General features: G+C 41.7%; 1 protein-coding gene across 6 annotated transcripts in view; it reads left to right on the forward strand.

The window, feature by feature from the left end:
- LRP1B (LDL receptor related protein 1B) overlaps positions 1-27,101 on the forward strand; it is a 2,031,260-nt gene that overhangs the window by 1,508,918 nt on the left and 495,241 nt on the right. For all 6 annotated transcript variants that reach the window (XM_068245873.1, XM_068245875.1, XM_068245874.1 and 3 more), the window contains exons 36-41: positions 13,686-13,820; positions 15,540-15,669; positions 15,870-15,996; positions 18,528-18,679; positions 18,995-19,119; positions 22,640-23,011. In XM_068245873.1, coding sequence (XP_068101974.1) covers positions 13,686-13,820; positions 15,540-15,669; positions 15,870-15,996; positions 18,528-18,679; positions 18,995-19,119; positions 22,640-23,011 — 1,041 coding nt within the window. The remainder of the gene's footprint in view (positions 1-13,685; positions 13,821-15,539; positions 15,670-15,869; positions 15,997-18,527; positions 18,680-18,994; positions 19,120-22,639; positions 23,012-27,101) is intronic.

The following is a 27,101-nucleotide window of genomic DNA, read 5'->3' on the forward strand; positions in this document are numbered from 1 at the left end:
CTGAAGAAGGGCCCCAAGTGTGCAACTCTAGTCCACGGGCCCTGGTATGGTCGCTACCTGTGCATCTTCTATTGCTATGCCCCTGCAGTGGACCCCTCCCAACACACACCCAGACACATAGGCCCCTTTCACCAGTATACCCTAATACTGCCACCCTAATGTTGTCACAACCCCAAGTACTGCCACCCAGTATGGCCACTCCACCTTCACTGCCCTCCTATTGCCATCTCCTCCCTACCCAAAGTTCTGTCAGATCTGTTCACCCAGCCCCTATGTATTGCCCCTTCAAAGACTTCCACCCATCTCCATATTAATCGTATGGTTGTGCTAAATATTATCTCCTTCAGTGGAGACACGATCACACAGGGAAGGGCACTGCCTCCAAAAATCAGTGTACGGCTGTGCTACTGAACTAGGAAGTCCAGCCCAACACTACCAACCAGCAAGGCTCAAAAGAACCTTATTAGTAAGAACAGCCAATACTGCAGTGGTTGTTCATTAAACATATGTATGAGGTTTAAGGTGTGTACATGCTTGCCGAGACATAAGGGAGATTAAGGGCTGGAATCAATTGAAAAGGGCACCTGAGCCGTCTGTATGAAAAGGGCGCCTCCATAGACATCAATGTTATTTCTGCAAATATGGGCTACAAGTTGGTGGAAATGGCGCCCGAGTTTTGATATCGGCTGCCTACAAGCGGGTGCCCCTTGGTAGGCTATATAATATTTGGCTACGTTCGTCTACAGTAGGGCGCCCCTTTGTTCCCCAGATGTTTTATTCGGCTACAAGGTTTTCGGCTATAAGGTTTTTGATTCTGCTACAAAAGGGCACCTTTTCATAGCCAAGATTTTTGATTTGGGGGTGCAGGGGGGGTTAGGATTAGCTGGATAGTGTAATGGTTAAGGGCTCTGCCTCTGACACAGGAGACCAGGGTTCGAATCTCGGCTCTGCCTGTTCAGTAAACCAGCACCTATTCAGTAGGAGACCTTGGGCAAGACTCCTTAACACTGCTACTGCCTATAGAGCGCGTCCTAGTGGCTGCAGCTCTGGCGCTTTGAGTCCGCCAGGAGAAAAGTGCAATATAAATGTTCTGTGTTTGTTTGTTTGTTTAGGATTAGGCATCACAAGTGGGGGGTATCTTAGAGTTAGGCACCACCTGGGGGGACTTAGGGTTAGGCACCACCTGGGGGGACTTTGGGTTAGGCACCACCATGGGAGTCTTAGGGCTCGTTTCCACTAGGGCGAATCCGCATGCGGGCACTGCATGCGGATTCGCATAGTTAATGTTAGTGGATGGGGCTGTTTCCACCTGTGCGGCGTGCGGGAGCGATTTGGCAGCGGGCCAAATCTGCACGGCGGGACCCGCAGAATTCGCCTGCGTCGGGAATCCGTGCGAATCGCTGCTAATGTATTTAATAGTAAAAACGCATGCGTTTGTTACATGCGTTTTTACCCGCGATTTCGCGTGCGATTTCGCACCCTTCTCAATGTTATTTTGCCCTGGCAGTGTCATGGTTAATTTTGCATGGCACCCTGCCATGCGAAATCGCACGCGAAATCGCGGGTAAAACGCATGCGGAAACGCACCCGCATGCGTTTTTACAAGCGTCGGAATGCCGGCGAAATCGCGTCGCACTAGTGGAAACGGGCCCTTAGGGTTAGGCACCACCTGGGAGGGGTTAGGCACTACCAGGGGGGTTAGGGTTAGGGATCTCTAGGGGGTCTTAGGGTTAGGCACTATCAGGGGAGGGTTCTGCGTGAGAGTAGGGAGAAGTTAGATCATAGTAATCACTTTTCTCAGCTATAGCTAGAGCCCTTTTATAGCCCAACAATTTTTTGCCTATAACAGCATCCTTTTTATAAACTAAAATTTGCTTTTTCTGGTACACCAGGCACTCTTTGTAGCGGAATTGGCATATATAGGCTACACCAGGCGCCCTTTGTAGCCTAATTTGGCATATGGACTACACCGGGCGCCCTTTTTTCCAGGCGCACTTTTCAAATAGACGCTGAAAGGCTTACCCCACATGCCTATGAGTTATGTGGAACCAACATTCGTGTTTCATTTGGGATGCTATGCTAGGCTAGCCGCTGGCTATCTGTGAGTTTTGAGCCCTGCCATGTCTGTTTCAACTTTGCTCTGTGTATTTTCCCAGCCTTGTGAGCTCCTCATATATATGATGGTTATTGGGCGTATGTACAAAAAGGGCGCCTGGACAAAAAGGGCGCGGGGTGTAAACGCTAATTAACAATTAATCTTTAATAGCGTTTATAAAAATAGTGTGCTATATTTCGTTTACAAATAATGTTTAACAAATTTATAAATCATTAAATAATGTTTATGAAATCGGCATTAAAGTGAAAACTTTAATCTTCCCTGTTTCAAAAGTGAAACTTATAATTACGTTTATTAAAATAACGATAATATATGATTAATTGTTATAATTGTATATTATTGTGAATAACCTTCATTTATGGTTTGTTCTTATAATAAAATCTGAAAATATTCTTTATAACGATGATATAAATATAACTACGTTCGTAATAAGTGTTGTAAAACATTAGTAAATATTACTAAAATTGTAGTAAAACTATACCTAAGCTTACTCTCACACAGAACCCTCCCTGTACCTATCCCTAACCCCTAGACCCCCCCTGGTGGTGCCTAAACCTAAGACCCCCCTGGTGGTGCCTAAACCTAAGACCCCCCTGGTGGTGCCTAAACCTAAGACCCCCCTGGTAGTGCTTAAAACTAACCACCCCAAAGCCCTCCCTGTACCTATCCCTAACCCCTAGACCCCCTGGTGGTGCCTAAACCTAAGACTCCCCTGGTGGTGCCTAAAACTAAGACCCCCCTGGTGGTGCCTAAACCTAAGACCCCCCTGGTGGTGCCTAAACCTAAGACCCCCCTGGTGGTGCCTAAACCTAAGACCCTCCTGGTGGTGCCTAAACCTAAGACCCCCCTGGTGGTGCTTAAAACTAACCACCCCAAAGCCCTCCCTGTACCTATCCCTAACCCCTAGACCCCCTGGTGGTGCCTAAACCTAAGACTCCCCTGGTGGTGCCTAAAACTAAGACCCCCCTGGTGGTGCCTAAACCTAAGACCCCCCTGGTGGTGCCTAAACCTAAGACCCCCCTGGTGGTGCCTAAACCTAAGACCCTCCTGGTGGTGCCTAAACCTAAGACCCCCCTGGTGGTGCTTAAAACTAACCACCCCAAAGCCCTCCCTGTACCTATCCCTAACCCCTAGACCCCCTGGTGGTGCCTAAACCTAAGACCCCCCTGGGGGTGCCTAAACCTAAGATCCCCCTGGTGGTGCCTAAACCTAAGACCCCCCTGGTGATACCTAACCCTAACCACCCCCCTTAGTCATCGCTTTATTATGTGGATAATAATGTTTTACAAATTGTGACTCCAAAAAATATATTCCAATTTACATTACGTACTGATTGCTTTATTTTGTGAATAATGTTTTAAAAACAGTAAGGGATAAAACTTTAAATAAAAAAAATATATTGCAATTTACATTACGCACTGATCGCTTTATTTTGTGAATAATGTTTTAAAAACAGTAAGGGATAAAACTTTAAATAATGTTTTAATTATTTAAATAAGATAAATATGTTTAGTATTTTCATAAACGTTATTCGGCACGGGTGCATTTTATAAACGTAAATCACCACAAGCTCAGTTATAAATCATTAAACATCTCCGGGTGCCGTTTGTAAACTTTATTTAGCTCCGGGCGCCCTTTTTTCCTGCTCGGTGACCATTAAACGTTATTTATTATGGGAGTGAATGGCGGCGCCCTTTTTGTCCACTAGCGGCATGCGCCCTTTTTTCCCAGCTCCGGTTATTGGCCTGATTGAGCGACTACCAATTCTAATGCTATCTACTGTATATCACTGCAGTTATGCTTTAAACATTCAAAATGTTTGTTTTTTCCTTAACTTTACTTTTCCTGGGTGCAAGATGGTCGTTTTCCACAAAATATATCTAAAATAATTTATAAATACTTTACATTTCTCACCATATGCTTTGGAAACCCAGTTTTGACACAAATATCACTTCTTTGATTGAACAGCTGGAGGTGGGCGGAATCCTGACTCTCTGAAAGTATAAATAATCCCCACGCTTCCATTTAGGATTTGGTTGCCATTACTACTGGTTTTCCTATCCCTATTCCTTCTCGGCACTACAGAAGGAATGTGGGAACTTGTATTGAGTTGCAAATTTTTGCATCTAGTAAAGATGGATATATATTTTTTCTTCTTACTAAAGGACGACTCCAGTGAAAAGTAAGCAGGTAAAGGATACCTTAGTGGAAAATAAAATGAAAAATGGGGCTCTCCTCATGTCCACTGCCCCCCCCATTTTCCTCCGCCCCCCCTCCATTAGTCAGTAGCGCCCCCCGAACTTCCGGGTCGGGGTGGTCGCGGCTTATAGCGCAGGTGCTGTATGTGTTCACTCACCTAGGAGGGCACTGCGTAGGCTCACTATGTAGTTGTGATGTCGCAACTATGTAGTGCGCCTGCGCAAAGCGCTCCCGGCCGCTTAAACGTGTACAAAGACTCACATGGCCAGACATCGCCTGCGCAGTAAGCCGCGACCACCTGGAAGTAAGTTCAGGGGGCAGCTATTAACTAACAGAGGAGAACTGGGGGAGCGGGGGATGAGGAGAGCTCGCTAAACATGCCTGCTCCCCCATTGTTTCATTTTATTTTCCACTAAGGTATCTTTTAAAACCTGACAGGTTTTGGACTAGAACATCTCCTAATGGGGGAGTCTCAGGATTTTCTTTGTTTTCAAAAGCAGTTCCTGAGCGGCATTTGCTATGGCAAAATATTGTGCAAGTGAGTAGGGAGGCTGGCTGATATCTTACTATTTTTTCAGTTAAGCTGCCATTCATGAAATGCTTGAAAAAAAAAAAAAAAAAAACCTGAGAATACACCATGAGGAAATGGACTAGTCCAAAACCTGTCGGTTTTGTCAGATTTTAACTGTTTACCTTTTTCACTGGAGTGGTCCTTTAATTCTTAGAAAGATGGATTTTTAAAAAAAAAATTAATTCTAAATGCAACCTCAGCTTTTGTAATTTCATTTTACTTGAACTGCCAAGGTAAATTCCCCAAATGCATTGTTTCTGTGATATTAACATTCATTAATGCAGGTAGCAGGCGTGCCTCTAGAGCAGGGGTAGGGAACGTGTGGCTCAGGAGCCTGATGTGGCTCTTTTGATGGCTGCATCTGACTCACAGACAAATCAGTAGGGGTTGAGTCACTAAGCTGCGCAAGTAGAATTTTCAAAGTAGGCTCGCTACTGCTGTAGCGTGCGCTACTAGCTTACTCGCGCTCCCCCAAAACTAGTGGCCGCTCCAGTTGTACTTGTATTTATAGTGTATGGCTCTCAGGGATTTACATTTTAAAATATGTGGCGTTCATGGCTCTCTCAGCCACAAAGGTTCCTGACACCAGCTCTAGACATTTCTTGCAGCTCCCAGCCACACTGTGGGGCAGTGATTTTTGCCACAACTAAGACTCGCCAAGAGGTGCCCAAATTAGTAAGGCAATTTAAAGTTTAGAGATGGAGGCTAGCCTTCAGTGAATGTTCTGTGCCACAACATTTTTATGTAGATTCTTATTTTGACATATTTCGACAGTCTCTGGCTTCCTCATGTAAAGACGTCTAAAATTAAAGATTCAGGTTAAAAACAAACCCACAGTCCCTATTTTGTGCATTAACCTGGAAATACCTGCATTCTGAATAATTTACTGCTTTCTACTACAGTACGTGTCCTTATGGCTACTCTTTGAAATATATGAATAAAACATAAAGGTTTTTTTGTTTTTTGTTTTTTCTCAAGTACACATAGCAAGTTTTATGAATAAAGTTTTTTTCTGATTTTACAAACAAAATAAAAATGCACAGGACTGTAATAGCTCCATGGGCGTAACAATAGACCCTGCAAGGAATGCAGCCGCAGGGGGTCCCAGAAACAGCAGGGGGTCCCGTAGGGGAAAAGTTTATTTTCCCTGCCCAAGAGACTGACAACTAAGGACACGGAGGAAAAAAAACTTTCTGCGCAATTGTTCTAATGACTGCATTTGCTCAGCCACTGATAATGAATCATACAAAGTTTTGTAGGTAAAGATTTGTAGACAGTCCCTATTCAGTGTGCCGCAGGCTCTTGTGTACACCTCCAACCTGCCTACCCCTCCCCAAGTGCTCTGTATTGTTGTGATGCTGGAGAAGTCTGCAGAGCCAAATCAGAGTTGGACAGAGTGAGTGTAATAAGAAGCTGGGACTGGGAGCACACTCGTCTTTCGGTTTACTGCACACCATGTGTGTCTGTATGTGTGAAAACATGCACGTTTTATCACAGAAGCCAATGTTCTTGATAGAAAAAATGCTCCCAGTGCTTTACTGCTGTCTGTTTTTATCTGCATGGGGAAAACACATTCAAGTGTGCACTAGCTAAATGAATAACACTGGTTCTCAGTTTACTTGTGCAGAAAATGAAAGGGTGTTGGGTAGGGGCCCCATCTCGTAGGGGGCCCAGTGAGCTCCTCTTTATCGGACCATTTCGATTCACCTACCTCGGTTACATTGTCCGTTGTCCTCCACCCAAGCAGAACTTTAGTGAATCAAGCTCTTTGTTTAAGATACGGTGTTTAAAATGCAAGAAGTAGTGCCAGGACTGTGTTGGGGGAACGCAAGCACAGTCATGAATAAAGTACATAGATTATCAAGGGCTGCTCGATTGGGATTAATTGATATCTCCTTTCATGAAGTATCTGGTTGGAAAAGTGGTCTTCACAGACAAACACCTTTCAGCCTCGGCAGTGGCAGCACGGAGGTATTGTCAGCTGTCACAACAATACCCACAAGTAGCAATCGATAAGTATAAATAGCTAATCTTCCTTTACAACATTCAGACTCCTAAAGCCCGGCATTTCCTTTTTGAAGGTCAAACAAGGATTACGTAGAGATTGCCTGGGGGGTCCCAGCTTCTTACACATAAATGAACACAAGCTGTATAATCTAGCATGGTCTGGCACCCTTGACGCTCCTTTGACACCAGCGGGTGGAAACAAACAGTCCATCCCTAGATAGCAGACTACTGAAATATACATCTGTTTTCAAGGGTAGCTTCCTGGCTTCAAGGCTTAAAACAGCATCAAAAATTAAAAGAACCAGATCCGTATTATACCACATACAATATCCATAGATCACCACAGGGGTAGGAGATTTTAAAATAATAAGTGCTTGTTGGGACGTGGTTGTTCCATAATTGGTGCTCTAGGAGGTACATGATATGTATTTTCAAGCTGACCTGAATCATTTTTTACCGTTTACCGGTTTACCATTGCTAACATCGGGGGTGCACCGCATGTTAACCCTTTAGCACTGCGGGCGTTTCCTGGTTGATGTGTTGCTATGGTGAAACGAAGTGTGTTACCATAGCAGTGCATGCGTTGCGGCAGTAACACCTGTGGCACCGAAGGGTTTACATGAGGTTTTCCCCCTGCATTAGTAACTGTAAAGTTGCCGTGTGCATGGCAACTTTACCGCAGTGTTGTGCATCAGGCCCTTATCTGTTAACCACCCTGGCGTTCTATTAGAACGGCCAGGGCGGTGGCGCAGCATATTTATTTAGATTTTTTTAAAATCATGTAGCTAGCCGAGCGCTAGTTACATGATAGCTGCTGTGCAGCGGCATCCCCTCACCCCTTCCGATCGCCTCCGGCGATCAGAGCAAACAGGGAATCTCGTTCAAAACGGGATTTCCTCTTTGGCTTTCCCCGTCGCCATGGCTACGATCGGGATGATGTCACCAACGTCGTGACGTCAGAGGGAGTCCCAAACCACCCCTTAGTGCTCGTCCATACCGCTAAGCTGGTTAACCTCATAAATTATCTCTCCTTAGCTGATTATCTCATGCATTAGCTCTCCATACAGTTAAAGAGAGTCTGAAGCGACTAAACATTTTTATTTTTACCTGATAGTTTGCTTCAGCAGTCTTAGTAGAGGTAAACCGCTGCATCCCTGCGTCAAAACAAGGGATTTAGACCCCACAAATCCCCAGGGGAAAATCCGGCCAGCATTTCCTGAAAGAGGCAGAGCTTTCTGCTGTAGCACTGCCTCTACTGAAGTCAATCGCCGCGGATCTTCACCTCTCCCCGCCCCTCTCAGTCTTCCTTCACAGAGAGGGGCGGGGAGAGGCGGAGATCTGCAGAGATTGACGTCAGTAGAGGCAGAGCTACAGCAGAAAGCTCTGCCTCCCCGGGCAGCAAAATCCATGACCAAGAAAGTCTGGGTGGTATAAACCCCTTGTTTTGCTCGGGGATGTGGCGGTTTACATCTACTGAGACTCCTGAAGCGAAGTACCAGGTGAAAATAGCAATTTTTAGTCACTTCAGAGTCTCTTTAAGGTGAAAAATAAGTAAGGTGAGATTATTTATGAGAAAAGCTTTTTGAATCAAATCTTTGGTCACAAAGAGGGGTGTAACTGGGGATGGAGCAGCCCCTGCAATCACTGATGGGCCCCAACCTGCAGGGGGCCCTAACTACTAACCTTCCCCTCCTCCGATACAAGGGACTATACAGATCAAATGAATTTGTGGCTACACTTGTTATGGGTCTAAAGATCATGATGGCCTCACTTGTTTTATGACCCTTGTGAGGTTGGCTCCAGGGCTGTGAAGGGCACCAAGGGGAGACAGAGGGGGGTGAACAAAGTTTTGCTGGGGGGGGGGGGGGGGCATGAATTGTAGTTATGCCACAGGTCACATGACAAAGCAAAAGGTTGAAAATGGTCTTGAAAATAGCACAGGACAGTCCAAATTGTCGATTGTGTTATCAGAAATATGAGTATCGGTCACAACAAGAGACATCTGATAAAGCATTGTAACATGGATGTTGCCAGACACCGCTTCGGGCAAAATTAAGCCCTAGGCAAGACATGTAGCTCCCACTTGCTCACCTCTCGGCCTTTTTTTGGTAAAATGAGATAAGAAAGGTGTTCACAGGAGACATCAGCCAAGCCACTGGTTGACCTTCAAGTGAACAACTGTCCCAACATCTAAGGGCCCGTTTCCACTAGTGCGGTGCGATTTAGTTGCGGAAAACACAAAAACAAATTTGCATACAGATGCAAATTCGTATGCGTTTGTATACAAATTTTAACGTGGAAATGCTTTAAAATTCACATCTGTAAGTATGCAAATTTAACCAGGTCAGTGCCTGTGTGCTTTCACATTGATTTTAAGCGAAAACGTACGCAAATTCGCATGAAAAATGTGCATAATGAAACTGCATGCGTTTTCCAATTAATTACATTACAGGCGAATCACACACTAACCTTGCGGTGTGCAAATTCTGATGGCTCTGCTGTGCAGATTTTTTTCTGCACAGTCCACCGCACAGAATTTCTGACAACTGGAAACAGGCCCATTGATTTATATTGGTTATGCGAATCTGCATGCAGTGGAAACGGGCCCTTACAGGCATTAGTAGTGCTGAGGAACCCAGTGCCCACTAGCTTATAAAATAAGGGCTTAAAACGTTGGCAGTTGGATGGGTGTAATGTGTAGCTCATTAATAATTTAAACAGTACAGAACACTTATCCAAAGGTGAAGATACATTATAATGAATCTGTCCTTTCCATTTGATTAATTAATGACTCTTTGTGATGTCTCCTCATACGCCGTGGAAAGATCTGCACAACATGTCTGTGTTTCATTGTAAACATGCTATACCATAGTTCATCTGCACGCTAGTCGTCTTGTGCTGTTTATTTCAATTAGCGTTTAACTCGATTAAGCTACATTAATACTAAACTGCACAGAAGATTAATTAAAACCTGTTCTGTATTTGTCACAACTCGACAAACATGTCTGCAACGTGTGTGATAAGCCTGTATAAATTAATTTATCGAGTTATGTAAACATATGGCGCTTGAAAATATGCCCCTATAAGGGTTGCAAAACTATAACTGCTAGCTGGTTTATAAAAATGATGGTTTAATAACATTAATGCCTCGGGTTGAACATATTTAAAGCACCCCTATACAGAAAATAAACGTGTGAGATAAATAATAGTATAGTGTTTACAACTTCCATGTAGTTTTATTTTCCTATTTTAGATTTAAAAGGCTAAATTTGAAGTCTTAACAGCAGCCATTTTAGTGCAATGTAAATCTTCATTCAGCTGCCAACAAAAATAAATAATGAACATATTAACATTTTAGCGGTATTTTGTTATCATCAGTGTTTGTACACCCATTTTTGCTTCTGTTTACTCTTCAGGAGAGGTGAAGCTGCATTCCACTTGCTGCTGGACTGTTTCATTTTCATACAGATAATACTGCTCTCTTAACTGTTTGATTGCAGAAAAGTAAAACCTGGGCATGGGCAGCCTCTGTACTATACATCCATGTTAACTTATGGTGCATGTCTGTTTAGGTACACTTTAACAGAGCAGTGAAGAAAGAGCAGGTTCAATTACTTATGTCTATGGGTAGTTTTCCAAAAATTTTATTTCCCCTGTTCCTTTCCCCAGTTTAAGATAAGGCATTATTATTATTATTATTATTATTATTATTATATCAATTTTATTTTTAGTGAAAGTGCTGACTCTAAAGACAGTTCTCCATTCTTATATGTTTGTACCTAAACTTTCTTCTACATGCATGTCCTAACCTTTCAGGCTTCCTGACCCAACTACTTGCTACTGCTTACCACATTGTGGCATACAGCGCCTATGGCTAATTCTAAAATCAACCCCAAGGAATGGGGGGAAGGGGGGGAAGCGGCACGATCCAACTCATTTAAAGTGTAGTCTCTGTTGAATTGGGTGTGTCCAAGTTAAAGTAAAGCATGGCCGGTAAGAATTATGTATGGCAATAGGTTAGCCTTTAAGCCTGTACATATCCCCCCAAGAAAGAAAAAAAATATATATATAATACTGCAGAGTGTCACCCAGGAATGCTATGGAGCCCCCAGTACGGCGCCCATGGCACATGCCATAACTGCACCCACCTCTGTGTGGTGGTTCTGGGTTGCCAGCCATTCATGAAAAAGTGACCTTTCTAGTCCCATCTTTAAAAATTGTATTGGTAAATTTCTCCAGTGACAAGTGTTGTTAACCTGTTGCCGACTGCTCTGTGCCGATTGGCATGAACGTGGCGGCAGCCACAGGACCACTCCACGCCGATCGGCATGAAGTGCTAGGGGCGGGGATTGCAGGGGATCTCTCCGCATGAATGATGGAGCTCCACTCCACCATCAGTTTCCCAGCGGCAATCGCACTAGGAGACTGTTGGATGGCGAAAATGCCGTCTATTTACACAGTACAGCGCTGCGATCTAAGGAAGTGATGTACAGGGGACAGCCGTGTCACTCAGCTGTCTCCTCCAGAGGCACAAAGGCGATCCACCTGAAGCCTATGACAGTCGATCGTACTGATTGGCTGGCGGGGGGAGGGAGGGTAGGGGTATTATAAAATAAGTTAAAAAAATAGAGTAATTTATTGAAACAAAAAACAACAAATAAATAAATACGCTGGCAGGGATCAGAACCCACCAATAGAAAGCTCTGTTGGTGGGGAGAAAAGGTGTGGATCACTTGTGTGCTGAGCTGTATGCCCCTACAGCGAGGCCTTAAAGCTGCAGTGGCCTGGTCACTAGGGAGGTTTAACACCGCGGTCCTTAAAGAGAATCTGTATTGTTAAAATCGCACAAAAGTAAACATACCAGTGCGTTAGGGGACATCTCCTATTACCCTCTGTCACAATTTCGCCGCTCCTCGCCGCATTAAAAGTGGTTAAAAACAGTTTTTAAAAGTTTGTTTATAAACAAACAAAATGGCCACCAAAACAGGAAGTAGGTTGATGTACAGTATGTCCACACATAGAAAATACATCCATACACAAGCAGGCTGTATACAGCCATCCTTTTGAATCTCAAGAGATAATTTGTGTGTTTCTTTCCCCCTGCAGCTATCTTCCACTGAAGTGTCAGGCTATTTCTTCCTGCAGAGTGCAGACAGCTGTGCCTGTATGTAATTCCTCAGTATGTGAAAGCCCAGCCAGCTCAGAGGAGGATTTATCCAGCTTGTAAAAGATAATAGAACAGAGAGAAGCTGCACTAATCTAAATATCACACAGGCAGTGTGCAGAGAGGGGCCTGGATGGGGGAGTTCAGAGCAGAACCACAACACTAAAGAACTTGGCAGCCTTCCAGACACAGGCCTGACAAGTCTGACAAGAGAGAGATAAGTTGATTTATTACAGAGATGGTGATAGTAGAACGTGCTGCAGTAAGCCAGAATAGCTTTTGGAACTTGTAGGATGATAAAAAACAGGATGCAATTTTTGTTACGGAGTCTCTTTAAAGTGTATCCGAGATAAACTTTTACTCATTGCATAATTGTGTTCCTTTCCTGTTGTTTATAGGGCATTCCTCAAGCCAAATACTTTTTTTTTTAAAATACTCTAATTCCCTATAAATTAAACAAGCCTCGCCCACAGCTCAAAGTGCCTTGGCACTCCATGTAGCAAGGGCTTATGGGAGCTCAGTCTGGGCAGGAGGAGGAGGAGGTTACTAGCCAGAGATTTCAGAGGCAGAGGGAAGGAGGGAGCAGGAGAGGGGAGTGGGCTGAGGGCTGGAGATGCAGTTGCAGCTTGCCTGTGTGTAATGTGACAAACAACACATAGCCGCTGTCATTGTATCACAGGAATAAATAAACATGAAACTGTTGAAGCTGTTTGCAGCTAGATTTGATGTGTAAACTATCTAAACTTTAGAAAAGATATATAGACAAGTTACTTCTCAGAGTTAGTTTTTCATATTGGATCCACTTTAAGTGGTTAATTCCATTCCATGAGCATTCAAAACATGCACATTCAAAGCAGGCAATACAGTAATTCACCTTTCCTTTATCCGCTTCCCATCACTCCTCTTTTCTTCATTATACAGCTGCTGAGTGCTGAAGTGCCCAAGTGAGCTTCCTGCCCTCCTCCTGCTGTATGTGATCTGTTCTTGGCATCACATGAGGTAACAATCATGTGACCATCATGACAGCTGGAAGATATGGCAGGAGAACACTATAAAGCCAGCCTGGGCACTGGAAAGTAGTGGAAATGTATTTCCAAGCTGTAGACTCACGTTAGGAGTAGGTAAGGGAAGATTAGTGCTAGGCTTAGGTAGTGGTAGGTTAGCATATTTAAGCTTAGATATCAGTAGGTTAGTATATTTAGGCTTAAATGGTGGTAGGTTAGCATTAGGAGTAGGTGGGGAGGGGGAGTTGTTAGTGTTTGGCTTAGATATATCAGTAAGTTAGTGTTAGGTGTAAATGGATGGTTAGTATGAGAAGAAGGTTAGGTAAAGCAATCATAGGTAAAGTGATATTAGAATATCAGTAAAACTAACAATAATCTTTTATTGTAATTATCCAGAGCCCATTGGTAGAATATTGGCAGCATTGCTGATATTCTACTAACCGCTTCACCTGGTGCCCAAATTTCCCAGCCCCCCCACCTTTTTTTTTTTTATTTACGCCTCCTGCTTATCTTAATCTGCCAATAATTTATTACTTAAATTGCAGTAGATGTCAGTTTTATTAAGTGAAAGCCACTTAAAAAAACATACAAATTACTACAACGCATGTCTTTGTCACTTGACAGGTAATGACACCATCTATTGGACAGACATGGGCTTCAACAAAATCAGCCGTTCAAAGCGAGACCAAACCTGGAGGGAGGATATTATCACCAATGGACTGGGGAGAGTGGAAGGAATCGCCATAGACTGGATAGCTGGTAAGCTGGTTTCTGTGCATTTGGTTTGTGTTACATGACTAAAGGTTAACTACTTACTGCACCAGGTGCAGTATAATCACGCCCTGGGAAACTTCACCTGAAGGCCCAGGGCTGCGAAAGTTAGTCAATGGGACTGGGTGGCTACCATTACTGTCGGTTAGTGGGGACATTAATGAATGGGAACACAGTTCCCATTCATAAATCTAAGTCCCTGAATCAATGAACGCTGGCATATATTAGATGCCTGCATTTATTGTATCTTCCGGCTGTTACAATGCCACGCGTTATTTCCGAATCAAGTCCTTACGTACGTGAATCGGACCGTGGACCTTTAAAAATGCACCTTTATTTCCAAATAAAATATTGGCACCATACATTGTACTATGGAAAAATTTTAAATGTTGCAATAACCGGGACAAATGGGCAAATAAAATGTGTGGGTTTTCTCCACAGCAGAACGTTTTATTTTAACACTATAATGGCCAAAAACTGAGAAATAATTAATTTTTTCCATTTTTTCTTATTATTCCAATTAAAATGTGTTTAGAATAAAATAATTCTCAGCATAATGTACCTCCCAAAGAAAGCCTAATTGGTGGCAAAAAAACAAGATATATCATGTTGTTGTGATTAGTTGTGATTAAGTTATTGGCGAAAGAATTGGAGGAGCGCTGACAGGTGAAAATTGCTCTTGTCCTAAAAGGGGTAAAACTCCTCAGCGGTCAAGTGGTTAAAGAGAAACTGTAACCAAGTATTGAATTTCATCCAAATCCGTAGCTGAAACCCCCTTTCCCAAAAGAAATATTTTTCATTTCTCAAAGGGGTCATCAGGGGCTCTGTATTGCTTATATTGTGGTGAAACCGATCCCACAGTGTGATGTCAGCACCAGGGATGAATTTCCATGTAGAACACGAAATTACGATTTTGTGTTACGCGTAATTTCATGTAAAATGACAAATTATGATTTCGGTTTTCTGTAATTTTCAGAATATGGAATTAGGAATGAAACACAAAATTGCAATTTAACCTGAAATTACAACACAAAATTGGGAATTACGAGATTAGGAATTATGATTTTTCTGATAATTGCAAATTATAATTTGCAATTTTGTGTCGTAATTGTAAATTTTGTGTAATTATTACAAAAACACAAAATTTCGGCTCATCCCTGCTAATCATATCCAATTCACAGTTTTCTCCTAGCAAAGAGATCATTTTTTTATGCTCTGTTTAAAAACTTTTCAGCGCTCTGCAATTGAAAAAGTATCAAAACATAGGTGAAAAGGTACGGTTAAAATTATTAATTTTGCTTGCTGGTGGTTTAAAAGGAATTTATTTAATAGATATTTTATAAATAAGATGTGAAAATGTCACAGAGAGAAAGTGAATTGGATTGGGCCCTTTGCGCTTATATACTAGTCACAAACCTCTTACCTCCAGTCAAAACCATCATAAACATCCAGACCAATCACAACATGGACCTGAAAGGGAATTGGCTACTTATACCTCCTCCATTGTTTTTATACTGGGCAAATGGTGGAATCATGTCACCCTGAAATGGAAAATGCTTGGAGGTGAGTATGGGGGGAGACCTTGGAGAATGTTGGTATATAATATCCCAAGCATGGCTCTATTTGTCCCAGAACCTTCTAGTCCATTGTTGTGTCTGGAACACTCAGTTATATGCACCATGAATGCCTTTACTTTGGTGTCTACAGGTAACATCTACTGGGCAGACCATGGCTTCAATCTTATCGAGGTGGCGAGACTGAATGGCTCCTTCAGATTTGTGGTGATATCGCAAGGCATAGACCAACCTAGAGCGGTCACTGTACACCCAGAGAAAGGGTGAGTATAGATTTGGGTAACCTCATGGCTGATTTAAAGTAGTGCTTAGTGCAAAACAGCGGTCAGAACTGGAAATCTACACACAGATGGCCAGGACTCTACATGCTCCTATGTAATACTGTGTCTATGCATACAGTAAAGCAGCAACATCCAGTTTGAATGGTTTTGCTTTATTTTTATGTTTTATTCATGTTTTGCAGCTACCTTTTCTGGACAGAATGGGGGCAAACCCCATGCATAAGCAGAGCCCGCTTGGATGGATCAGAGAGGACTGTACTTGTGAATACAGGAATTGCTTGGCCGAATGGAATCTCAGTGGACTATGAGGTCTGTGTCTTGAAGCCAAACAAAGTCTTGTTTATTAATACTTATTTCTATAGTTACTTTTTTCTTGTTATTTTCTGTGCAGTCATTGATTAACTAAATGCCAACTATGTCCCCTTTGCTTTACAATTTTGTTAAAGTGAACCTCCAGACTAAAAATCTACTCAACAGCACTGAAAAGGCTTAGTGCTTCTTTAACAGTTTCACTGCATCAGAACTTTGTTTTTCTTACCCAAGCCTCATTTTTAGCTGCACAGAAGAAAACTGCCTGGGCATTTTTCCCCTGATGCTGTGCAAAGCATAATGGGATTTCTGATGTTGTTCTCGTTCTGCTGTTTTGGTGCAAATTGTTGTTTTTTTTTGTTGTTGTTTTTTTAATTTGAGATTCGAAGCCTAGCACACGCAGCTTGGAGGGGTGATCAGGACACGGAAAGCATGAGAAACAGTTCCAACTGTCCTGTCACCTCCTTTCAAACAACAAGATGGTGTTCTTTTAAAACTGGGTGGGTATGGGATTATATTACCTATCTAATTAACATAACTAATTTAACTTAATGACAGTATGTTTGCTTAGGCTGAAGTTCCCCTTTAACCTAAGGGCCTGTTTCCACTGCATCCAAAATCTGCAGCATTTCCCTGCATGCGAGCTCCATGTGAGAACGCTGCTTATTCCTCTAACGGCTTGCCATCCAGATTAGAAAAGTCCTTCAATACAGATGCAATAGTATATGGTGGGAGTTTTATATGGAACCAAAGACAAAGTAAGATAACAGTATCACTCTTTATTTTGGTATAGTCTTCCTATTTCTGGATACAAAATGTAGGCACAGTACAGAAGTCCAATTCACAAACAAGACAGCCTGACACGTGTTTCATGGCCAAAAGTGCTTCCTCAGAGGCACACGATATACAGTACATACAATCAGCTGTGCACCATGATATGTCCAACAATCTGTGAAACTGTGGACTTAGTAGTCCGTGCAAAAAAAAACATGCTAATAAGCAGGAAAGAGACACCATGGTGCGTCTCTGGATGACGTACCACAGATGTCTGCAGCACGCACCCGATCCCCTATAGCTATGCATGGCTAGGCTAAGCGATTCGTACTGCGGATTCGCAGCACGATGGGTGCCGTTGCTGAATTAGAAATGGCCGCATCACCTAGTGGAAAAAGACCCTAAACCAAAATACCTTCTCCCTAAGACTGCAATTATTTAAAGAGGAACTGTCGCGAAAATAAAAAAAAATTAAATACATACAAATAAGAAGTACTATTTTTCCGGAGTAAAATGAGCCATAAATGACTTCTCTCCTATGTTGCTGTCACTTACAGTAGGTAGCAGAAATCTGACATTACCAACATGTTTTTGGCTAGTCCATCTCTCCATAGGGGATTCCCAGCATGGCCTTTATTCTTTATAAAGACATTCTCTGAAAAAGATTTATACAAAGATGCTGGCCAGCCTCCCTGCTCACCGTACACTATTTTGGCAGCTGGACGGAGCAACTGCCATTCACTAAGTGCTTTTAAAAATAAAGAAAAATCTGAGATGGGCTAGTAGAGACAAATTTCTACTACTTACTGTTAGTGACAGCAACATAGAAGAAAAGTAATTTATGGCTCATTTTAATCTGGGAGAAATGTATTTCTTATTTGTATGTGTTTTAAATTTTTAGATTTTCGCGACAGTTCCTCTTTAAGCAGGCTTGTAATCGTTTTATAGGGAATCTTAAAGTGGAACTCCATCCAAACTTTTAGGATATCTTTAAATATATAAAAATAGGAAAGAGACATATATATACATATATATATATATATATATATATATATATATATATATATATATATATATATATATATATATATATATATATTCTCCTCTATAGCTTAACCCATTAGCAGCTCCAATAGAGTGCTCTGCTTTTGACCTCAGGCAGAACTCGTTGTGCTGTAAATTCTTGGAATGCTTCGATGTCTCTCTGCAGGCAGAAAATATAGAAACTGAAAGCAGAAGTCCTTTGTTATTGTCTTGCACTGCTCCCTAGTGGCAAGTGGCCATAAATACACATTACAACAGTACTTTTAGCGAAAAAAAAAATAAAACAAATAAGAAATAATAAAAAAAAGTTCTAAAATGAATTGGAATGGAGCACCTGCAAGCCTCTAAATAAATTGGCTGCTAAAGGGTTAACTAAAGACACCCAAGGCATTGCTGGAAGGGTCACAGAACTGGAGTCGAGGGAAATCTCCTCACTAGGGGGAAAAGCTGTAAAGACCAAAATGCTAACTTTTCGGCAGTGTAAAATAAGAAAAAGTTTTGTCTGGAGGTCCATTTTAATGCAAAGAGAAATGACTGATAAAATACAGATAGCAGAAGTTGAATATAGCACCAGCCATTGTCTAAGTTGCCTCGAGGTCCTCGCTAACATTTTACAGCCATGCACTTTCCCTTCACCTTTCCATTATTCTCTTAATAAAGAACGTCCGAAAGTAAAAGAGCTTGCTGAAGTTTACTCTGAAATTGATCTTTAGGAAAACAAATTATACTGGTGCGATGCCCGCACGGACAAGATAGAAAGGATCGACCTTGAAAGTGGTCGGAATCGGGAGATTGTGCTGTCAGGGAGCAATGTGGATATGTTTTCAGTTGTCGTCTTCGGGGCTTACATCTACTGGTCTGACAGGTAATTTATTTTTCCATAAGTATTTCAGTCTGAAAATGTTATTTCTCCGCCAGCTGCTGCACCCTTGTAGGATTAGCCATTGCTTAGCAAGGTCACGTTAAGGATCTCGCCGAGTGGTGTGTAATTTCCCCAGGAAAAGAGAAAAAAAAAAAAGTCACTTTAGATATTCAAAGCTGAACCATATCAATGTCACAAGAAGAAGTTGGGCTTCCAAGGCCGGCTGCTAGGCCAGCTGTCTGTTGCCTTTTAACGACTTGTTTGATTTTAATTATCCCAGGATTGTTGATATGCCATCTCCTCCCCTGTTTTTGGCAGAGCGCATGCCAATGGCTCTATTAGAAGAGGCCACAAGAATGACGCTACAGATGCTGTAACCATGAGAACAGGACTTGGGATCAATCTGAAGGATGTAAAAGTCTTTAACCGAGCCAGAGAGAAAGGTTGGATGTTTTGCATTGTCCTTTTTTCACTACAAAGATTCTTTGTTATGCAAGATATGTTTGCATTCCTTGAACCAATCTACAAAGCTTTAAATTGGTATGACACTCAAAATTAATCTGCCCTAAAAAAAATGGACACTAACTAAATGGACACTAACTGCTGTTAGTGCTTGACATGTGCAGTAGCGCAAAGCACTGACACAGGGACAGACGCAGGGACACTTGTATTTTATTATATAGGATTGTTTTTCAAGTTACTGGAAGGATTGATAATTCAAACGTCCATTAAATTTAGAATTGTGTTGAAATGTAATGAGAGGTGTAAACAATGCAGAAAGGCTTCAACTGTATGCCATGGGAGAGCCTGAAAGCATTATCTGTTTGCACTGCAGTTAGTTAACTACAAGACAATCTGATCATTTGTCCTGAAGAAGGCAATGGTATTAATTTGCTTCAGCGAAGTGTAAATATGTCTGTAAAGGGAACCTGAGCTGTAATTAAAAACGAAATTTAAACTTACCTGAGGCTTCCTCCAGCCCCCGTAGCTCGCGAGGACCCCCAGCATCGTCCTGGATCCGGCAATCCAGCAACTTTGGCCAAAGTCATCCATGCATGCCCCTGCTGTGCACGCTATGCATCATCACACCGGCCGGAATAAGAGTCCTGCGCATGTGCAGTTCAGTGTTAGAGAACCGCACATGCGCAGGACCCTAACACTGACCGGCATGATGATGCGCAGCATGCGCTACAGGTGCGCGCATGGGCAACTAGAGCAAAAGTTGCCGGATTACCAGAGCTGGGACCAGAACCATGGAAAGGACCAGGAGGACACTGGGGGCCTCTTGCGGGCTAAAGGGGGCTGGAGGAAGCCCCAAGTAAGTCCAAATTCCGTTTTTAATTACAGCTCAGGGTCCCTTTAAGTGACGTGAGACCCGTACTCTTATGGTTTGAATTCATTATTTGCCGTGTTTATTGTTTTAGAGCAACCATTTAATTTTGAGCTTCAAATCCCTTTAAAGAATAACTTCAGTTTGGTGCAAATAACTAAATGCCATGTATAATCACTGCATAACCCATTACTTGCTATTCAGTATTTTCTATGGATTTATGTCTGTCATCATTACATCTTGTAGTAAACTTGCTGAAAACGATCTCTTGGTTTTTAGTAATTGATTCAGAAGTCTGCACAAAGCAGAAAGTAAAATTGCACGCATGCTCCTGGACCCTTCCATTCTCTTATTTTACTACAACGTCAAACTCGCTACACAGAGTAGAACCATCCTTCCTGTACATGATTATACCAGGAATGTCAGAACTGAACCAGAACGAAAGGTTTAGTGATGTGCACTCTGTAGCATAGATTTGCTTTTCCTAAAATGATCTACAAAACCTAAAACAATAATTTCAGTTTAGTACAGGCATCTGTACCATCATTACAGAAGCCTTTATGTCACTATCGCGGAATAAGTAGGCAGTTAAAATCTGACAGAATCGACAGGTTTTGGGACAGTCTATCTCCTCATGGGAGATTCTCAGGGTTTTCTTTGTTTTCAACAGCATTTTCTGAACAGCAGTTGCAAAGTCTAACTGGCAAAATAGTGTGCAAGTGATTAGGGAGGCTGGCTGGTATCTTACTATTTTGACAGTTAAACTGCTGTTCAGGAAATGCTGTTGATAACAAAGAAAACCCTAAGAATCCCCCATGAAGAGATGGACTAGTCCAAAACCTGTCAGTTCAGTCAGCTTTTAACTGACTACTTTTTTTGCGAAAGTGGTCCTTTAACTGCCATACTTTCAGTTTGTTTTTGTTTTTTTTTACCTCTGCAGCTTTATAGTAACTTGATTGAATACATCGTAAAAGTATGGTACGGAGTTTGGTGTAAATAAAAACATTGAAATTCATATAGCTCCTTTTGCAAGATTGGTTCCAGAAGCTGCAAAAAGCAGAAAGTAGGAGTTTCTTGCATCCCTCTGCAACCCCCACATCTCTAGTTTTACTGCTGGAGATGTGTACATATCAGCTTAATTGCTCCCATCATCAAGGCCAGATTTATACTTTTTCCGCCCTTAGGCCAACATTCATAGGGATGATCGTAATCTGCTAATTACGATTACGCAAAATTATGCGTACATTTTTGCAATTACGCATACATGAAATTACAAATTCGTAGTTCTATTGACTTTGATTAATCATTCGTAATTATGCATTAATTTACGCATAAATTACGCTTAATTTTGTGCTGACTTTGGTGGTGAATAGCAAAAACCCCATACATACTATTGCTACCAAAAATTGCTACATATGTTAAGGAGAAAAAAATAATTTTTCAAAAAGACCTTGTAGTGTTTGAGAAAAAGGATTTTGAAAATGCAAAGAAAAATGTTTTTTTAAACCTAGAAAAATGACAGTTTAAAAACCATTTTTTTTTTTGTATGTTTAAAATCAATTTTCTCAAAAACTGCAATTTCTGTTTGAACAATTATTTTTGTAACTTCTACCCACTATTTTTCTTAACATATGTAGCAATTTTGGCAGCAATGGCATGTATGGGGGCTTTGCTATTCACTGCCAAAGTCAGCACAAAATTATGCGTAAATTATGCGTAAATTCATGCGTAATTATACATGGGAACAATTAACTATGAAATTGCTTACACTGTTCCCCTGAAATTACGCATTATGATTACGATGCATTGCATATTACGATGCGTAATTACACATGTGCGTAATTTCTGCTCATCACTACAACATTCTTGCAGCTCCCCTTCCATGTGCAGCACCCCCCTATCCTCCCATTCTATGTGCAATATTCATCTATAGCAGCCTCCTTCAGTTATATACAGATCTCTCTTGATCACCAACTCCCTATTTCCATTTGTTACTTTTTATTTGCAAACCTCTCTATTCCATTTGCAGCCTCCTCTTCCATATCCGACAATCCCTCTTTAGTGTCCAGCTGTCCTATTGGCCAGCTGCTGCCCAAGATCAGGGCCTTAGTGGCCTTTCCAGAAATCCAATGTGTTGCTTCAGGTGGCAAAGAGTCTAGAAGCGGCCCTCTATATCTCTGCACTTTGAGTTCTATGGGAGGAAAGCACTTTACAAATGTTATTGTAATGTATTATGCCAGCACCATCAAAATCTAGCATTTTTTGTCGAGAAAAAAAATTAGAGCTTCCAGTTCAGCTTTATATGCTGCAAGGTTTAACAACAAACCAAAGGATATATAATACAATAAGAGGAATGTTCCTCTTTGGATATTTCTGGAGGTTTTTATCCTCAATTCTCAAAATCTGATTACCTTCTTTTTGGTTTACCTAATTATTGTTTTTGGAAAAGTTTTCAAATCAAGCAAATTATGCTTTTATATATAGAACCTTTTTTTCTGGCACTTGGAACCTAATATAAACAATGGAACGGATAATCCTTAGGAGAACTAATGAAAGAGCCCAGTAAAGTTATGCGGTGAACTGCATCAGCCGCCAAAAGCCTGAATAATTTTTTCTGTTTTATTTCTTGGCAGGAACCAACATCTGCGCTAAGAACAATGGCGGGTGTCAACAACTTTGCTTGTACCGAGGGAACATGCAAAGGACGTGTGCTTGCGCTCATGGATACCTGGCCAAAAATGGGATTAATTGTATGAAACACGAGGGCTATTTGCTTTACTCAGGAAGAACGATTTTGAAAAGCATTCACCTCGCCGACGAAAACAATCTGAACTCACCGGTGCAGCCGTTCGAAAACCCGGATTACTTTAAAAATATAATTTCCCTTGCTTTTGACTACAAATTCAACGAGAGGGGCACCAATCGTATCTTCTACTGCGATGCCCATTATGGAAATATACAAATGATCAACGACGACTGGACGGGTAGAAAAGTCATCATTGAAAGTAAGTGTCCAGTTTTCTTAATGTTGTTTATTATATTTAATCCTAGAATTGTGCAATGGTTTTTAAAGGGATGGGGGGGGGGGGGATGGTGGTAATGGTTTAACCTCCTTGGCGGTAACCCCGTAATCTCCTGAAATTTTTGCGGCCATAAGTGCCAATGTTAAAAGATGCGATTAGTGGCTATAAATGATAATGGTGGCGCCCAATATTTTGTTGGGCAATATAATTATCATTTATAGCCACAAATCATGGCTTTTAACATTGCCACCTATGGTGGCACTATTTTTAATGGCACTAGCCTTGTGTTATTTTCACCTGCTTAGTCCCAGCCTACCCCCCTCCACTCATCTGACCACCCACTATTGGTGAAGAGGTCTGGCTCTGAAAGTATGTTCCCAACAACTTGGAACTATTCCCATTTATGGGTATATATGTAATGCACACATAGCTACACTAATTCAGTTACGTAACTTGCATAATGCGTATTACCATAGCAATGGGTTGCACTGATGGCGCAAGGGGCACTACTTTAGTAGTGTCAGTACCGGTAAAATTGCTGAACTGTATAATAGGATGCTTAATCGACTTCATAGTATGTTTTTTGAGAAACAATGATATGCAGTTACTGGATAGTATACTGGTTAAAGGATACCCAAGGTGACATGTGACATGATAAATTAGACATGTGTATGTACAGTGCCTAGTACATAAATAACTATGTTGTGTTCCTTTTTTTCTTTCTCTGCCTGAAAGAGTTAAACATCAGGTATGTAAGTGGCAGTTCCTGAGTCAGGACTGAGTCAGACTACAGTGTGACCCTCACTGATAAGAAATTACAACTATAAAACATTTTCCTAACAGAAAATGGCTTTTGCAAGCAGGATAGAGATAAAAAGGGTCAAGGATTCATAGATTTTAGCTCTGGCATACTGCAATGAATGTGTCATTGAGTAAAAACAATAAAACAGTAAACACTTAAAAAGTAGATTTAAATATAAAATAAAACTATGGAATATCTTAAAAAGTCATTTTTTTAGGAGGATGATAGATACAATGTTTTTTTTTTTTAATATAATGATTTTTATTCAGAAAGTTTTTTTCAAAAATAAACAGTAAGACATGAAGAACAGTTTGAGGAAAAGATAGATACCATTTTTTATTTTGTTAGTTTATTTTCACCCCGGTTGTCCTCTACGGGTTCTGCCTCTTATACAGGAGACCAGGCTCTTTCTTGTTCAGTAAACCTGCACCTATTCATATTCAGTGAGTAGACCTTGGACAAGACTGCCTAATGCTACATACACACTTGAAAGATAAATGAAAGATATCAGACCAATTTTACCCCCTTCCATGTAGTATGAGAGCCATACTCTACACAGTCTATTCTATTGTGCTGAACTCCCCATCGGATAAAAATCTTTGCAGGATGATCTACACAAAGATGCTGTACACATTCAAAAGATCAGTATCTGCCAGGCATGGTCGGAATAGCCTATTTCCATTTCCGGCACAATTCTCTCTCTCTCTCTCCATCCATCCATCCATCCATCCATATCATGCAGTAGGGAATTGCAGATTTTCAAAACAGCTTATATACCATAGCTGGGATTTGAACCCAGGACCTAGTGTGTAGTAGGTATCTGTCTTACCCTCTAGACCATGACCCACACTACATGCTAAAGCTGGCGGTAGCATAAACCATACTTCCATTATGATCAATTCGATAGAAAAAGTAGCATGATTAAGGATTTGTACTTTTTGAAAAGCATACTTATATACCATAGCTGGGATTTGAACCCAGGACCTAGTGTGTAGTAGATATCTGTCTTACCCTCTAGACCATGAACCACACTGCATGGTAGTAGGTATCTGTCTTACCCACTAGTAAGGCTGAGGCTGGAGAGGCTGCAGCCTCAGGGCGCAGTGTAGGAGGGGGTGCACAATTCATTCAGCTGTCATTCCCAATTGTGTTTGAAGCAGAAAGAAATAAGAAAAGGTGATACATGGCAGCGACTGCAAGCCAGATAAGTAGAGATTAAGGTGTTGGGGGTGGGGGGGGTGGGGGCCCTGGAGTACCTCTTAGTGTAATAGCAATCAGTGTGTGACAGCTGGGGTGGGAGGGATGGGGGGGCGCACTTTGCTGTCTCAGCCTTGGGTGCTGAAGGACCTTGTCCCACCTCTGACCACACTACATGCTAAAGCCTGGCCCTGAGTGTGGTTGATGGTCTAGAGCAGTGGTCCTCAAACTAAGGCCCGCGGGCCGAATGTGGCCCCCTAAGGCTTTCTTACCGGCCCCCCACACAGAAAATGTATTGCTTATAAATGCAGTCAGCTACATCTTTAAATATTGGTGGTCCACATATGGAATAGCAGTGCAGCACCCCCCATCCACATGGAAGCCAGAAAGCAGAAATTTTGCTGGTTTCCAATCAAATTCCACATCAGGTGACACTGCTGTCCAATTGGCTTGCAGATTGTCACCTGGGTATGCTTCACTGTCTGGTCCGCAAAGACGTCTACATCATTTTATGTTTACTCCGGCCCACCAGCGGTCTGAAGTATGTTGACCCGGCCCTCAACCCAAAATGTTTGGGGACCCCTGGTCTAGAGGGTAAGACAGATACCTACTACACACTAGGTCCTGGGTTCAAATCCCAGCTATGGTATATAAGCATGCTTTTCAAAAAGTACAAATCCTTAATCATGCTACTTTTTCTATCGAATTGATCATAATGGAAGTATGGTTTATGGTACCGCCAGCTTTAGCATGTAGTGTGGGTCATGGTCTAGAGGGTAAGACAGATACCTACTACACACTAGGTCCTGGGTTCAAATCCCAGCTATGGTATATAAGCATGCTTTTCAAAAAGTACAAATCCTTAATCATGCTACTTTTTCTATCGAATTGATCGTAATGGAAGTATGGTTTATGCTACCGCCAGCTTTAGCATGTAGTGTGGGTTATGGTCTAGAGGGTAAGACAGATACCTACTACACACTAGGTCCTGGGTTCAAATCCCAGCTATGGTATATAAGCATGCTTTTCAAAAAGTACAAATCCTTAATCATGCTACTTTTTCTATCAAATTGATCATAATGGAAGTATGGTTTATGCTACCGCCAGCTTTAGCATGTAGTGTGGGTCATGGTCTAGAGGGTAAGACAGATACCTACTACACACTAGGTCCTGGGTTCAAATCCCAGCTATGGTATATAAGCATGCTTTTCAAAAAGTACAAATCCTTAATCATGCTACTTTTTCTATCGAATTGATCATAATGGAAGTATGGTTTATGCTACCGCCAGCTTTAGCATGTAGTGTGGGTCATGGTCTAGAGGGTAAGACAGATACCTACTACACACTAGGTTCTGGGTTCAAATCCCAGCTATGGTATATAAGCTGTTTTGAAAATCTGCAATTCCCTACTGCATGATATGGATGGATGGATGGAGAGAAGAGAGGAAGAGAGGAAGAGAGGAAGAGAGGAAGAGAGATTTTTTGTGTTATTCCGGAAAATTCCGTCGGAATTATAAAATTTCTGCGGAATTCCGTTTGAGAGGTATAGGAATTCCGATTTCACTACCGGAATCGGAATTAACCTAATTCCGGCCGGAATCACGGAATTCATAATTCCGTGGAATTTTCCGAGCATCCCTAGTATCTGCAAAAGATCTGTTCCTGCAAAAGATCCGTCCCTGCAAAATGCATTCATAGTCTATGATATCTGCAGATCCTCATACACACCTTGTTTAACAGACAATCATCTGCAGATCATCTGCAGATCAGATCCACCAGGATGGATTTTCAGATCTGCAGATGATTGTCAGATATGCAGATGAAGTCTGTTAAACAAGGTGTGTATGAGGATCTGCAGATATCATAGACTATGAATGCATTTTGCAGGAATGGATATTTTGCAGGAACAGATCTTTTGCAGATACTGATCTTTTGAATGTCTACAGCATATGTGTGTGCAGCATCTTGCAAAGATTTTTATCTGATGGGGAGTTCAGCTCCATAGAATAGACTGTGTAGAGTATGTCTCTCAAACTACATGGAAGGGGGTAAAATTGGTCTGATATCTTTCAT

The sequence above is a fragment of the Hyperolius riggenbachi genome, chromosome 7, assembly GCF_040937935.1.
Source record: "Hyperolius riggenbachi isolate aHypRig1 chromosome 7, aHypRig1.pri, whole genome shotgun sequence".
Taxonomy (NCBI): domain Eukaryota; kingdom Metazoa; phylum Chordata; class Amphibia; order Anura; family Hyperoliidae; genus Hyperolius; species Hyperolius riggenbachi.